General features: G+C 41.0%; 1 protein-coding gene across 1 annotated transcript in view; it reads right to left on the bottom strand.

The window, feature by feature from the left end:
- LOC126175576 (fatty acid synthase-like) overlaps window positions 1-15,722 on the bottom strand; it is a 218,957-nt gene that overhangs the window by 132,720 nt on the left and 70,515 nt on the right. The window contains exon 9 of the mRNA XM_049922434.1: window positions 642-832. Coding sequence (XP_049778391.1) covers window positions 642-832 — 191 coding nt within the window. The remainder of the gene's footprint in view (window positions 1-641; window positions 833-15,722) is intronic.

A 15,722-nucleotide genomic window follows, 5' to 3' on the forward strand; every position in this document is an offset into this window, starting at 1 on the left:
ATCTTCGGTGGATATAGATACAAACACTTGTAAGAGGGATACCATTAAAGGCATAAAATTTTAGCCTCCCAAGTAGAAGTCCATTGTCCACAGAATCGGAGACTTTGGCAACATCACTAAATACAAGTACATCAACATAGTTTTTGTTACTTATTTCTAACATAACTTCATTTTTAATGTCATATACCTTTTCGGGTGAGTATATTACTTACAATCTTTATGAAAGCTTAACTGAGAAGAAATTAAAACATTTCATTCTGAAAAATGACACAGTAATATATTGTAGGCCACTTCATCAAAACATTGTGAAAAGCCTGGATAGAGTAAAATGAGTATCTAATTGGATATTATTTGCTTACTTCATTTTCCTAAATGGACATCACTAGATCATATGTCATTAAGCAACTCTGTGTTGAGTCACTGACTGATCACAAAGAACTTAAAAGTGGTCCTACCAAGATGGTACAATATTTTAATGCCCCACAGGAAACATCATCATAGCCAGAAGAATTGCTGTTTCTTAGTAAAATAATAATTTTAATGTTCTCCTCAGGAGTTGTTCCTTTGAAAACATTTTCTGTTATTGGAATACACAGTGTCCACATCAGTAAAATTCGTTTATATTTGTTTTCCCTACTTACCTGATTTTCTCCCCTCCAGGTTCTTTTCTAAGGCAGTTGACTAAACCCACTACACCATTTGATATCTTATCTTCTGAAATTAGAAGTATATTATGCTCTCCACCTTCTACACACTGCTTCAGTTCCTTCACCCATGAAAACTGCTTGTCACTTGTAATGGTTATTGTCTTCAATTTTGGTCTTGCAGTTTTCTACAAACAATGATAACTAGTACATTTTACTAAATAAGAATACATGCATTTGTAGAAATAACCATCAATGCCAAAAGTAACCAACAAATGTACTTCACTAAACCCAAAAATGTAGATTTTTGGGAGAGTATATTTCTCACAACAGTAAAATGGGTTGCTAATATACAGGGTGTTACAAAAAGGTACGGCCAAACTTTCAGGAAACATTCCTCACAAAGAAAGAAAATATGTTATGTGAAGATATGTCTGGAAATGCTTACTTTCCATGTTAGAGCTCATTTTATTACTTCTCTTCAAATCACATTAATCATGGAATGGAAACACACAGCAACAGAACGTACCAGCGTGACTTCAAACACTTTGTTACAGGAAATGTTCAAAATGTCCTCCACTAGCGAGGATACATGCATCCACCCTCCGTCGCATGGAATCCCTGATGCGCTGATGCAGCCCTGGAGAATGGGGTATTGTATCACAGCCGTCCACAATACGAGCACGAAGAGTCTCTACATTTGGTACCAGGGTTGCGGAGACAAGAGCTTTCAAATTTCCCCATAAATGAAAGTCAAGAGGGTTGAGGTCAGGAGAGCATGGAGGCCATGGTCACTGAATCTGTTGTTGAGAAGCGTACGAACACTTCAACTGAAATGTGCAGGAGCTCCATCGTGCATGACCCACATGTTGTGTCGTACTTTAAAAGGCACATGTTCTAGCAGCACAGGCAGAGCATCCCATACGAAATCATGATAACGTGCTCCATTGAGTGTAGGTGGACGAAACTAAAATGAGCTCTAACATGGAAATTAAGCGTTTCCAGACACATGTCCACATAACATCTTTTCTTTATTTGTGTGTGAGGAATGTTTCCTGAAAGTTTGGCTGTACCTTTTTTAACACCCTGTATACATGTACTTTAATCATGTATTTGTAAGTGATAAAAAAATTAATAAAGTGACTGTAAATGAAATAAGAAAATATTGGCATAATAACTCAACAACCATGTTGCTATGCTGTATATTTATCTTCTGTAGCAATGGCATAAGTATATTCCTAATTTTCTTAGAACAATCCAGAATTAATGAAGATGCAACACTTTTCAATCATCAGGTGGTGAACACTTCCTTCAAGCACCACTACAGAGCTTAGTGTACTGAGCAAAACAGTCTCAAAGCTTAGTAAACTACACACTACTATTAATTGATTGTACATGTATTGGACAAATCATAATCTCTTGCTATTAAAATTCCCTTGAAACCCATAGACTAATTGCAGTAAAAGTTACAGCAGTCACAACAGTAGTCTGGATGATTTTAGTCTAAAGTGGAAAATTATATTGTCAGTTTCAGCCACAGTATTATTAGAGGCACTATTTTAATAGAAAAGTTGTACAGTAACTACAAAGAACAGGAGGATATTATTTACAATTCTATATGAGAACAAAGAACATACAGACAGCATTGGATTTAGAATGAAAGTACATGTAAAAGTATTGGAGTGTAATAAGTTTTTAAATGTAACCATATGTTTCACTTCTTCCTATTAAACCAATGAAAGGCATTCATGGGAAAACATTCTTTAGATAAGCATCATAGAAAGAATTTCCCACTGTGCATGCATTTGTGTGACCTATGTCCAGAAACGAGAAGCCTTAGGACAGAGAATTAGTGATAATAATGATAAAGAAATTTCAAGAAATAATGGAAAAAGATACAACATTACTGGGAGCAACCCAAGTAAACAACAAAGAAGATATAGGTGAGCACATGCTGTAGTGTCACCCAATGTAATCACAATATTTGAGAATATTTGAGAAAAAGTAATTTTGTGATTTGGTAAAAACCAAGAGTGTGAATTATGACAACAGATGGGATAAATGAGATTACCTGTCCATATCAACCACGTCAACAACAAACATTTACATGTTGAAACAACCGTTAAAATGAGTCAAGGAACAATACGCTGAAACTAAGGTTTTGGCATTCTGATTCTGAGCCTACAAGAGCAGCTGCAACTTCCAATGGCAACAGCAACAGTAAACCATTGTGATGGCAGTGCAGGATCACTTCATAGCATAGCAGCTGGTCAGCTGATTATGCAGTGAGCACACAATAGGCTCATTGCTATGACACCAAGCTCATGCAAAAGATATCAGCAAAACTGTAGAGCTAGCTGAGCAACCGATTAGGTGAGGTATAAAAAGCCTCAGACTAAGATTCTTTTTACTGATTTGTCTGTGAAGTGCTATAGATACATGTTCTGTTGCTTCTTTGTGTTAGTATCTAAACAGAATCACAAGATTTCATTGTTCTTGAGTGTATATATAGCTGTTATAACTAAATGCCTGTTACCATGCACAAGGTGAAAAACAATGTAGCCAAATACACATATCAAAAAACGTTTTGCACCACCACAGTTCCAAGAGTTCCGGAACCTGTACAGAAAATTGGAATAGAGATCAACATAAACATCATTTCCGCCCTTTTTAATGCTCATGAAAACCACACATTGCATGTTGTACCACCAAACAGTGAGACCTTGAGAAGTGGTGGTTCAGATTGCTGTACACACCAGTACCTCTAATACCCAGTAGCATGTCCTCTTCCATTGGTGCATGCCTGTATTCATCACAGTTCCAAGAGTTCCGGAACCTGTACAGAAAATTGGAATAGAGATCAACATAAACATCATTTCCGCCCTTTTTAATGCTCATGAAAACCACACATTGCATGTTGTACCACCAAACAGTGAGACCTTGAGAAGTGGTGGTTCAGATTGCTGTACACACCAGTACCTCTAATACCCAGTAGCATGTCCTCTTCCATTGGTGCATGCCTGTATTCATCATGGCATACTATCCACTAGTTCATCAAGGCACCATTGCTCCAGATTGTCCTACTTCTCAACGGCGATTATGCATAAATCCCTCAGAGTGGTTGATGGATCACATTGTCCATAAACAGTCTTTTTCAATCTTTCCCAGGCGTGTTTAATAGTGTTCGGGTCTGGAGAAGTTGCTGGCCACTTTATTCAAGCAATGTCGTTATCCTGAAGGAAGTCATTCACAAAATGTGCATGATGGGGGCATTAATTGTTGTCTATGAAGATGAATGCCTCGCCAATATGCTGCTGATATGGTTGCACTGTCGATTGGAGGATGAAATTCACATATTGTACAGCTGTTATGGTGCCTTCCATGACCACCAATGGCATACATTGGCCTCACACAATGCCACCCCAAAACAGAAGGAAACCTCCACCTTGCTGCACTTGCTGGACAGGGTGACTAAGGCGTTCAGCCTAACCGGGTTTCCTTCAAACATGTCTCTGATGATTGTCTGGTTGAATGCATATCAACACTCATCAGTGAAGAGAACATGATGCCAATCTTGAGCGGTCCATTTGGCATGTTGTTGGGCCCATCTGTACAGTGCTGCATGGTGTCATGGCTGCAAAGATGACTCGCCATTGACATTGGGAGTGAAGCTGCACATCATGTAGCCTATTGCGCACAGTTTGAGTGATAAACGTCGTGTGGCTGCATGAAAAGCATTATTGAACATGGTAGCATTGCTGTCAGGGTTCCTCCGAGCCATAATCTATAGGCAGCGGTCATCCACTGCAGTAGTAGTCCTGGGCAGCCTGAGTGAGGCATGTCATCAACAGTTTCTGTCTCTCTGTATCTCCTCCATGTCCGAAAAACATCGCTTCAGTTCACTCAGAGGTGCCTGGAAACTTCCCTTGTTGAGAGCCCTTCCTGGCACAAAGTAACAATGTTGACATGATCGAACCACCGTATTGACCATCTAGGCATGGTTCAACTACAGACAACACGAGCCATGTAACTCCTTCCTGTTGGAATGCCTAGAACTGATTGGCTGTTGAACCCCCTCTGTCTAATAGGTGCTTCTCATGTATGGTTGTTTACATCTTTGGGTGGGTTTAGTGACATCTCTGAACAGTCAAAGGGACTGTGTCTGCGATACAATGTCCACAGTCAACGTCTATCTTCAGGAGTTCTGGGAACCGGGGTGATACAAAACTTTTTTTGATATGTGTATTAGAAAAACTAAAAACAAAAAGTGAGCTGTCCAACTTTGTTAAAATTCAAGCAGAAAAAGTAAACAAATTAGACAAAACATCTAATAATAGAAGTACCCATGGACAAGCATTATATGAGGTAACTATAAAAGTAGACAAAATTTGTAAAATAGAAGAAACATTAAGAAGTTAAAGCTCGAAATGGAAAAACAATGTGGTTTAGTCAGGAAAGAAATTCAAGACCAGTTTAAAGAGATAAATGGTAAGATGAAAAATAGAGAGGATGTAACCACCCAGGTGTTTGAAGATATACATAATCAAATATCAGAGACTCAAAACTGAATACAAGTATTAGAGCAGAGTAGAGACTGTGGTGGAGTAATTGGTGTCCCAAATGCTTTGTCTAGTTTGGACAAACATTTAAGAAAGTTAGTTGACCAACAGGTACAACAAAAAGCTGAACCTGCGAGCTCTACACCTAATTTTGTGGGCAATACTGCACAGAACCAAAAGGAATTTCTGCATCCTAGTGAGTATAACCATAAGGTTGATTATGAAAAACATTTAAACAGTAATGAATATTCAGAGGAGGAATTAAGATTTGAATGCTCTGTGTGTCAGGGAAGTTTGACTACTAGTTGAAACGTTAAGATATTTATTGTCTTTAAACATTATTGTAACAAATATGTGAACATTAGTGAATATTTGTATAGAGTATAAGCCATGAATGCATTTTACATAATGTATTCTGTCAGTTATTATCATTTGAAGGAGAAAAGTTTATTGGTACAGGACACAGTAATGTGTCATACGTCCTACCCGACATGACTGCCCTGCATTTACTAGTAAGAAGTATATCACTTAAGAGAAAGGCTGAAAGTAAAAACTTAAGGTTTATCTATTCTTAGAACCTGGGAAGAGGTACAATAGTTATCTGGGGGACAGCATTGATCATTATGGATGCAGTGTCTTGCTTAACCTGGAACACTGCTGTGCATACTTTTTTTGTTTGTATAAGGGTTACAAAAATATTTTCTTTATAACTGTTATCTTCATTTACTTATCTGAAGCACTATATTACTAATTTATTTAGTGGTTAATCAAAGCTAAATCAGAGATTTTGAACTATGTAATGAACGAAATGTCAGTAGCTTCAGTAGTCAGAAATCAGTTGTTAGATTACAGAAATTAAAGACAATCACTGGAGAAGAAGCATTACTTTATCACTGGATGGTAATGAAATAGATCTACTATGAAAGTAAAGTTATTACAAGTAGTTTAATTATATGATCCTGATGCTGGAAAGTATTATCAGAAGTAGTTATATGGGCAGAAAAAGATTTATGCAATATTAATATGACAAAGAAAATGACAACCCCAGAAGAATCAGCATACTTAGAAAATCCTACAGTGTGTCATCCATCAGCATCCCAGTCAATTGCTTCACTACTTCATACATAGTTTAGCATGATGGAATTTCTCCTCTTCAGCTATCCCTATGTCTTTTAGCTACAGTCACCATTTACTATCCTATCTTAGGTTTAGATTGAGAAAAAACATGAATTATTTTTTTCCCAAGGAAATTTAGACAACTCTCTCATAGATGGAAACTATAAAAAAAGTAATAAAAGCAGAGAATAGCCAGGCTTTAAAAAAATAAAGAAAGAAATATGTTTATTTGTCATTTGAGTAGATCAACATAAATCTTTGCTATGGTGTAAAGATTCAAATGAAGTGCTCCAACATATGACTACAATAAAAATGAAATTTTTATAGGCTTTTGTTACAAAATGAAAGGTGGACCTTCGTATACACAGGACTTTCCCTCATATAAGCAATAGTTAGATTTCTTATATCTTTTATAGGGTCAGGTTAGACAATATAAGTCATTAAATACAGATGTACTTATGACATTGACAAAATAAGTTCGGTAATTATGTGTGTACATACATTTCACAGGGCTGAAATGATGTGATTGACATTGACATTTAGACTCACAAATATAACTAAATGATGTATGACACGTGGTTACCCATTATCTATTGGCTGACCACAGGGAAGAGTTAGAATCAATTTTTGGGGCCTGTATGAGTGAAGCTGGAACAAGGTCATTCTGTAATTGGGGTGAGAATTTGTCTTTCGGGTCTGTCTTCTTTCTTCCTTCAATCATGATGCACCAATACTTACCTTTCACTTCATTCTTCTCCAACAGAAGCACCAGTGCTAACTTTTCTCTTTACATATTCATAGGCTACTTTTGCTATAACCCTTCTCTTATCTATATCACATGGAGTAGTTACAATTTGTTTCCACAGGACAAGCTGAGATATTATGAATAAGTGGTGGAGTACCACATACACTCCTGGAAATGGAAAAAAGAACACATTGACACCGGTGTGTCAGACCCACCATACTTGCTCCGGACACTGCGAGAGGGCTGTACAAGCAATGATCACACGCACGGCACAGCGGACACACCAGGAACCGCGGTGTTGGCCGTCGAATGGCGCTAGCTGCGCAGCATTTGTGCACCGCCGCCGTCAGTGTCAGCCAGTTTGCCGTGGCATACAGAGCTCCATCGCAGTCTTTAACACTGGTAGCATGCCGCGACAGCGTGGACGTGAACCGTATGTGCAGTTGACGGACATTGAGCGAGGGCGTATAGTGGGCATGCGGGAGGCCGGGTGGACGTACCGCCGAATTGCTCAACACGTGGGGCGTGAGGTCTCCACAGTACATCGATGTTGTCGCCAGTGGTCGGCGGAAGGTGCACGTGCCCGTCGACCTGGGACCGGACCACAGCGACGCACGGATGCACGCCAAGACCGTAGGATCCTACGCAGTGCCGTAGGGGACCGCACTGCCACTTCCCAGCAAATTAGGGACACTGTTGCTCCTGGGGTATCGGCGAGGACCATTCGCAACCGTCTCCATGAAGCTGGGATACGGTCCCGCACACCGTTAGGCCGTCTTCCGCTCACGCCCCGACATCGTGCAGCCCGCCTCCAGTGGTGTCGCGACAGGCGTGAATGGAGGGACGAATGGAGACGTGTCGTCTTCAGTGATGAGAGTCGCTTCTGCCTTGGTGCCAATGATGGTCGTATGCGTGTTTGGCGCCGTGCAGGTGAGCGCCACAATCAGGACTGCATACGACCAAGGCACACAGGTCCAACACCCAGCATCATGGTGTGGGGAGCGATCTCCTACACTGGCCGTACACCACTGGTGATCGTCGAGGGGACACTGAATAGTGCATGGTACATCCAAACCGTCATCGAACCCATCGTTCTACCATTCCTAGACCGGCAAGGGAACTTGCTGTTCCAACAGGACAATGCACGTCCGCATGTATCCCGTGCCACCCAACGTGCTCTAGAAGGTGTAAGTCAACTACCCTGGCCAGCAAGATCTCCGGATCTGTCCCCCATTGAGCATGTTTGGGACTGGATGAAGCGTCGTCTCACGCGGTCTGCACGTCCAGCACGAACGCTGGTCCAACTGAGGCGCCAGGTGGAAATGGCATGACAAGCCGTTCCACAGGACTACATCCAGCATCTCTATGATCGTCTCCATGGGAGAATAGCAGCCTGCATTGCTGCGAAAGGTGGATATACACTGTACTAGTGCCGACATTGTGCATGCTCTGTTGCCTGTGTCTATGTGCCTGTGGTTCTGTCAGTGTGATCATGTGATGTATCTGACCCCAGGAATGTGTCAATAAAGTTTCCCCTTCCTGGGACAATGAATTCACGGTGTTCTTATTTCAATTTCCAGGAGTGTATATGATGTACAGACAGATTTCTTTTTGGCACATAGTAGATGAGAAGGTCATTTCTATTGTGACAGAATGCACATGTTATTGGTATCAGTTAAATGGAGGGTACAGGAAGGTTGCTAATACTGCCCCTAAAGCAAAATGTGATGTACTAACACATATGTGAAAATGGGATAGCAAGGCATGCAAACTGTTTGGCTGATGCTACAATAGATGGCATTAGCATTACACTGATAAAAATGCTAATAACTGTTTTAACAAATGAGGAATGAAGTTAGCAAAAAAAAAAAAAAAACCTCTTGTTATCTCTGATAAGAGTCCACTAGTGCACAAAAGATTTACGTGAAATGCAATAGTTATTCATTTACTACATCTTTTACTATAAAATGGAAGAACTGCATGACACTTGAGTAAAGGATCTGTATATTGTAATTATTAAAAAGATTAATAACAATCTTATGAAAAGGATGGATTGCTACTCACCATATAGTGGCAATATTGAGTCACAGACTTGCACAACAGAAAGATTGGTAAACAAGTGAGCAGGACACACTGCAATAGATCACAAGCATCACCTATCCTGTCAAAAGCAGGGCAAACTGTGAAAGCAGTTAAATGATCTCCACGCTAAGCTGCAACCACCATAGTGCATTCTATGTGGGCATGACGACCAACAAGCTTTCAATCTGCATGAATGGTCACTGACAAACTGTGGCCAAAAGACAGCTGGGCCACCCAATTGGTATGCATGGTGCCCAACACAACATTCATTCTTCACTTCGATGACTGCTTCAATCCTGCGCCATCTGTGTTCTTCCTATCAACACCAGCTTTTCTGAACTGTGCAGGTGGAAACTATCCTTGCAATGTATACTACGTTCCCAAAAACTCCATAGCCTCTACCTTCATTAGTCACTGTCCTTCACCCAACTCGTCCCTTGCTGGCTCCCACTCATGCTGTACACAGCCTGTTTACTTCTATCCTTCACTGATTTCTTACCCCCCCCCCCCCTCCCTTCCCCACCCAGCCTCAGACTAACCTATCAACTGCACCTAGGTGCTCTAACCCTATCCCCACCACATCTCTGTATGCTCCCACAACCGGCACTTTACTGTCTCCCACCTCCACTCTGCTATCCTTCCCCTCCCTGCCCCAGCCTCCTACTTAGCTCCACCACCCAGATTGCTTCTCCCATCATCAACCATGCAGCTGCTCACAGTCTGGCCTAGGCAGCCAGAGACAGTGGCCATGTGTGTATGAGGTGTCCTTCAGAGATTTTAGCAACTTTTTGTTGTGCCTGAATGTGACTCAACATCTTCACTACGTGGAGAATAGCAGTCTACTCTTTTCAATAAGATTGTTATTTTTCCACCTTGAATTTTCCATTATTAAATAGACTGAATAGAGACTAACAGCAAACTAGAAGGTTTTCCCAACAGGATTTAGAAATACACTCCTGGAAATTGAAATAAGAACACCGTAAATTCATTGTCCCAGGAAGGGGAAACTTTATTGACACATTCCTGGGGTCAGATACATCACATGATCACACTGACAGAACCACAGGCACATAGACACAGGCAACAGAGCAGGCACAATGTCGGCACTAGTACAGTGTATATCCACCTTTCGCAGCAATGCAGGCTGCTATTCTCCCATGGAGACGATCGTAGAGATGCTGGATGTAGTCCTGTGGAATGGCTTGCCATGCCATTTCCACCTGGCGCCTCAGTTGGACCAGCGTTCGTGCTGGACGTGCAGACCGCGTGAGATGACGCTTCATCCAGTCCCAAACATGCTCAATGGGGGACAGATCCGGAGATCTTGCTGGCCAGGGTAGTTGACTTACACCTTCTAGAGCACGTTGGGTGGCACGGGATACATGCAGACGTGCATTGTCCCGTTGGAACAACAAGTTCCCTTGCCGGTCTAGAAATGGTAGAACGATGGGTTCGATGACGGTTTGGATGTACCGTGCACTATTCAGTGTCCCCTCGACAATCACCAGTGGTGTACGGCCAGTGTAGGAGATCGCTCCCCACACCATGATGCCGGGTGTTGGCCCTGTGTGCCTCGGTCGTATGCAGTCCTGATTGTGGCGCTCACCTGCACGGCGCCAAACACGCATACGACCATCATTGGCACCAAGGCAGAAGCGACTCTCATCACTGAAGACGACACGTCTCCATTCGTCCCTCCATTCACGCCTGTCGCGACACCACTGGAGGCGGGCTGCACGATGTTGGGGCGTGAGCGGAAGACGACCTAACGGTGTGCGGGACCGTAGCCCAGCTTCATGGAGACGGTTGCGAATAGTCCTCGCCGATACCCCAGGAGCAACAGTGTCCCTAATTTGCTGGGAAGTGGCGGTGCGGTCCCCTACGGCACTGGGTAGGATCCTACGGTCTTGGCGTGCATCCGTGCGTCGCTGCGGTCCGGTCCCAGGTCGACGGGCACGTGCACCTTCCGCCGACCACTGGCGACAACATCGATGTACTGTGGAGACCTCACGCCCCACGTGTTGAGCAATACGGCGGTACGTCCACCCGGCCTCCCGCATGCCCACTATACGCCCTCGCTCATAGTCCGTCAACTGCACATACGGTTCATGTCCACGCTGTCGCGGCATGCTACCAGTGTTAAAGACTGCGATGGAGCTCCGTATGCCACGGCAAACTGGCTGACACTGACGACGGCGGTGCACAAATGCTGCGCAGCTAGGCCCATTCGACGGCCAACACCGCGGTTCCTGGTGTGTCCGCTGTGCCATGCGTGTGATCATTGCTTGTACAGCCCTCTCGCAGTGTCCGGAGCAAGTATGGTGGGTCTGACACACCGGTGTCAATGTGTTCTTTTTTCCATTTCCAGGAGTGTATATGTTTTAATGTACATAGTGATTATTTGTACACATAAATGAAAGAAAATTAAAGAAAATGTATGTCAACCCTCAGTATTTCTGCACGGTTTTTAAAGAAAGCAGAGTGTAACCACGAGAATAATAAAGGACAAAGAAAAATATTACATATTATAATGTACTAACAAGGAATATGTTATTGAAAAAACAAACCTTAAAGACATGTGTATGAAAGTAAAGCTTTTTATTAAATACTTCAGTAATATATATGTGAGAAACAGCATTATGAGAAGCTTAAGAAAAAGGATACAAACGAAACAAGCAGTTAAGTTTCTAATGTTTTAATTAGCTGCATGAGGTCACTAGGCTATGGACAGACTTTGATTTTGGCAGGTATAAGGGGGTTAGTCAGAGACTCTGCATAAGATCGAAAAATTTATAAAATGAGGTGTATCTGGATTTTATGTAGACTTAAATGTGTGATATTCATTCTTTGAATCTTTGGTTCTGAACATATTTGACTGAATCTGTGGAAATGAGAGTGTAAGTCCTTATAGTAAATAATGGTTGAAACCTTTCCAGACTAATCAATTGGAATTACATTTGACTAGAGATAATGTAATAATGGTGGAGTCTGACCAATTACGACAAATGCTTCATGTGGATTTCTTATGATGGTGCAATGACGTATAAGCAAAGTAACTGGCTGTTAATAACAATGCAGCAAAATATGTAATGAGAAAGTCATTTATGAGGGGGTCCCATAAGTAGCTGACCCAACAAAGAAAACACAAAAATTTTGGAGGAAAAGTATTTATTTTTCAACATAATCTCCTTTCAGCTCTACACACTTTTCCCAATGATGTTCAGTAAGTTTGGTACCCTTTTTATACTGAGAACTGTCTAACCCCTCAAAAAGGCCATTAACTGCCAACATCACCTCTTCATTTGTTGAAAATCTTTGACCTCCAAGCCATTTTTTCAAGTTTGGGAACAGAAAATAATCCAAGGGGGCTAAATGTGGTGAATAGGGTACATGAGGTAGCAATTCAAACTTTAATTCATTCGTTTTGCCCAATGTGATAACAACTTGTGAGATGGTGCAATAGGTTTGCATAATACTCGCTGTTGATAGTTTTTCCCTTTTTAAAGATAGTCAATGAAAATTATCCCACACGCATCCCAAAAAACCAACAGCATCTCCTTTCCCGCAGATGAAATGGTCTTCGCCTTCTTTGGAGTTGGTTCTCCAATTTATGTCCATTGTTTTGATTGTTCTTTTGTCTCAGGAGTGAAGTGGTGGACCCATGTTTCATCCATGGTTATGAAGTGGCACAAAAAACCAGGTTTGTTGCTGCAAAACTTGGCTAAACACTCAATTCAAACACATTCATGACACTGTTTTTGTTCGAGTGTGAGCAAACATGGCACAAACCTTGCACACAGTTTTCTCATGTCCAAATTTTCAGATAATATGCAATGTACCGCACTTTTTGAAATGCCTACTACGTCTGCTAGCTCGTGCACTTTCAGTCAACGATCATCCAGTATCACTTTGTGGATTTTCATCACTATTTCTGGAGTTGTCACCTCAACCACTGTGATGCTCATCTTGGCAGCTTATACAGCCTCATTTAAACTCAATTACCCAATATTTTATTGTTGTGAGTGAGGGAGCAGACTCTCCCAAACTAGAATCCACCTCAGCTTTAATAATGGTCACACTGAGGTCTCTCCCTCTCTCTCTCTCTCTGTGTTTTTTTTTTTTTTTTAATAAAAAGAGTATCACATAACAATGACCAGTTTTCCCCATTTCCATAAGTTCACTCACAACGTTCACTATTCATGGCTGCCAACAATGACTGGCATCTATTGGTCAGGCCAGGTACTTTGGGACAACACTTGTACTAGATTTAATAAAGGAAACAATTTAGTGTTTAAATCAATATTTGTTGTTAATCTGAACAACTTACATTAAGAAAGAATGGAGATCTGTGATATCTTTAGGTAAGTATTATAGAGAGAACTTCCCACAGTGCACACATTTGCTTAAGCTATGTACATATGTGGGGAGAGAAATGTGAGGACAGAGCTTCTGTAATGCATGGCAGTGACCATGTGTCTCTATCTGTCATGGAGGGTCACTTATACATTGACTTTGCAGCTCGGAGATGTCACAAAAGTATCAGAAAAGAGTGGCTGTTGACAACGTCAGCATCCAGAAATAAATAAAGGATGTTCTGTAATGTGTCACATACTTCAGGAGTAACATGCTGAGAGCTTCTGTCATAAGCTTGGCTGTGAAAAAGTAGGTGAATAGTAGCTGTACACCTGACATTGTAACTGCTTTATGAGAGAAGCAAAATACAGAAGAGTTCATGAAAACTGGATACATGATATTGTAGCTAAATGGCATAGACTAAAGCTCTCTTACAGTCCTCAACCCTCCGCAGATGGAGAAGAAGTCACACGGTACAATGAATGGCACTGCATAGCAGGTCCACTGCATCAACAAAATACAAGAAAGCGTCTGTGAGAAAGTAATCAAGGTAAAAGTTATCGTGAAGAGCATCACATGACAGATGATTAGTAAATGAAATTACAATGAAATCCAGACCTTTAGCTGCTTACAGGTGCTGATAAATATTGACAGAGAGAGTTAAAAATGTGTGCCCTGACCGGGACTTGAACCTGGGGTCTCCTGCTTTCATGGCAGATGGTCTGTCTGACTGAGCCACCAAGGACACAGAGGACAGTGCAACTGCAGGGATTTATCTGTGGCACTCTCCCCGAGAGACCCACACTTCCAAATTACTGTTCACACACTACATTTGTAGTGCCCCTGCCCACTATGCTCATTACTCATGGCAGTCAATCTACCAATTCCTGTCAGAGTTCGGGCAATGTGAGGGCATATGCACTGAAGAAGATTACTGGCCAGTAAGCCTTATATATATGAAGGACATGTCAGAAAGAACAGATACCGTCTTCTTATGGTGATTAGTGAAGTTTTTGACTCAATTACAACCCATAACTGGAGCTTAAACTATTCAATAGATGAAGGTAACAAATTAAAAGCACATCTAACATACATATATATGCCACAAGACCTGCCCTATTGCATTTATGTATGGAACAAAGAAAAATGATTGTCTGTAAGCCACCGTATGAGCTCATTCTTGAACCACCTTATTTGTATGATCCCTGTGCAAGACTTATAGAAGAGTCAGCAGGATCGTCACACAACTGTCCTTGAACACCAGTTCTCTAAATCTAAGTAAAATGTTTTCATAAGAAAAACAGTGCTATTTCTATAGATATTCGAATTTAGGTTCTTTGACCATTTTCATTACACTTTTGTATGGGCTGTGCTGATCTTTTACAATCCTAGCAGCACTTCTCTGAACTCATAATTCAATATCTGGTCCTATATCTACTCCATAAGTACTCCAAAAGCTGCTAGTATAATATGGTGTTGATCATATTGGCCTAAAGTATGTGATTTTCCTTACAGAGCCCATGCATTTCCGCAGAATCTTTCATCTATCGTAATTCTTCATTTGATTTGATTATGATTGATTTGACTTGTTCATTCTACTTCATACTGCTTATCCTTCATTTCTTTATCATCATCATCATCATCATCATCATCATCATCATCATCATCATCATCCATTCAAGATAAGTGTATGTTGAATGAATGGATGGATGGATGGATGGATAAAAAAGCCTACTCTAAACATTTCCAGGCATTACAGTTCTCAGTTATATGCAATGAAGTTGTCCATGTGTATTCCCTAATGTCATTTATGCACCTTCTATCAGAAGCTTTAGAGGGTTGCCTCAACCCCTTTTTAATTTCTTGTAATCCAGCAAAAAACTTCAGTGATTCTCATATCACAAATACAAAAATTTTCACCTGCAACTACTGTTTGAAAGGTAATGTTTAATAAAGTGACATATGTGTTGACAGGGTGATTCTTTTGACCCCATGGTGATTCTTTGAGAGATGCTTCTTTTCCTCCAGCAACATTTTAATTATTAAGCTTAAAATGTAATCCAAGATCTTGTCACAGATGAATGTTAATATTACTTGTCTTTAAGGAGAATGGGTAGCTTTGAGAGATGAAATAGTGAAGGCAGCAGAGGATCGAGAAGGTAAAAAGATTGGATAAAACAAGAGATATTCAATTTAATCAATGAAAGGAGACAATATAAAAAT

This window comes from Schistocerca cancellata, chromosome 3 (assembly GCF_023864275.1).
Source record: "Schistocerca cancellata isolate TAMUIC-IGC-003103 chromosome 3, iqSchCanc2.1, whole genome shotgun sequence".
NCBI classification, from domain to species: Eukaryota; Metazoa; Arthropoda; class Insecta; order Orthoptera; family Acrididae; genus Schistocerca; species Schistocerca cancellata.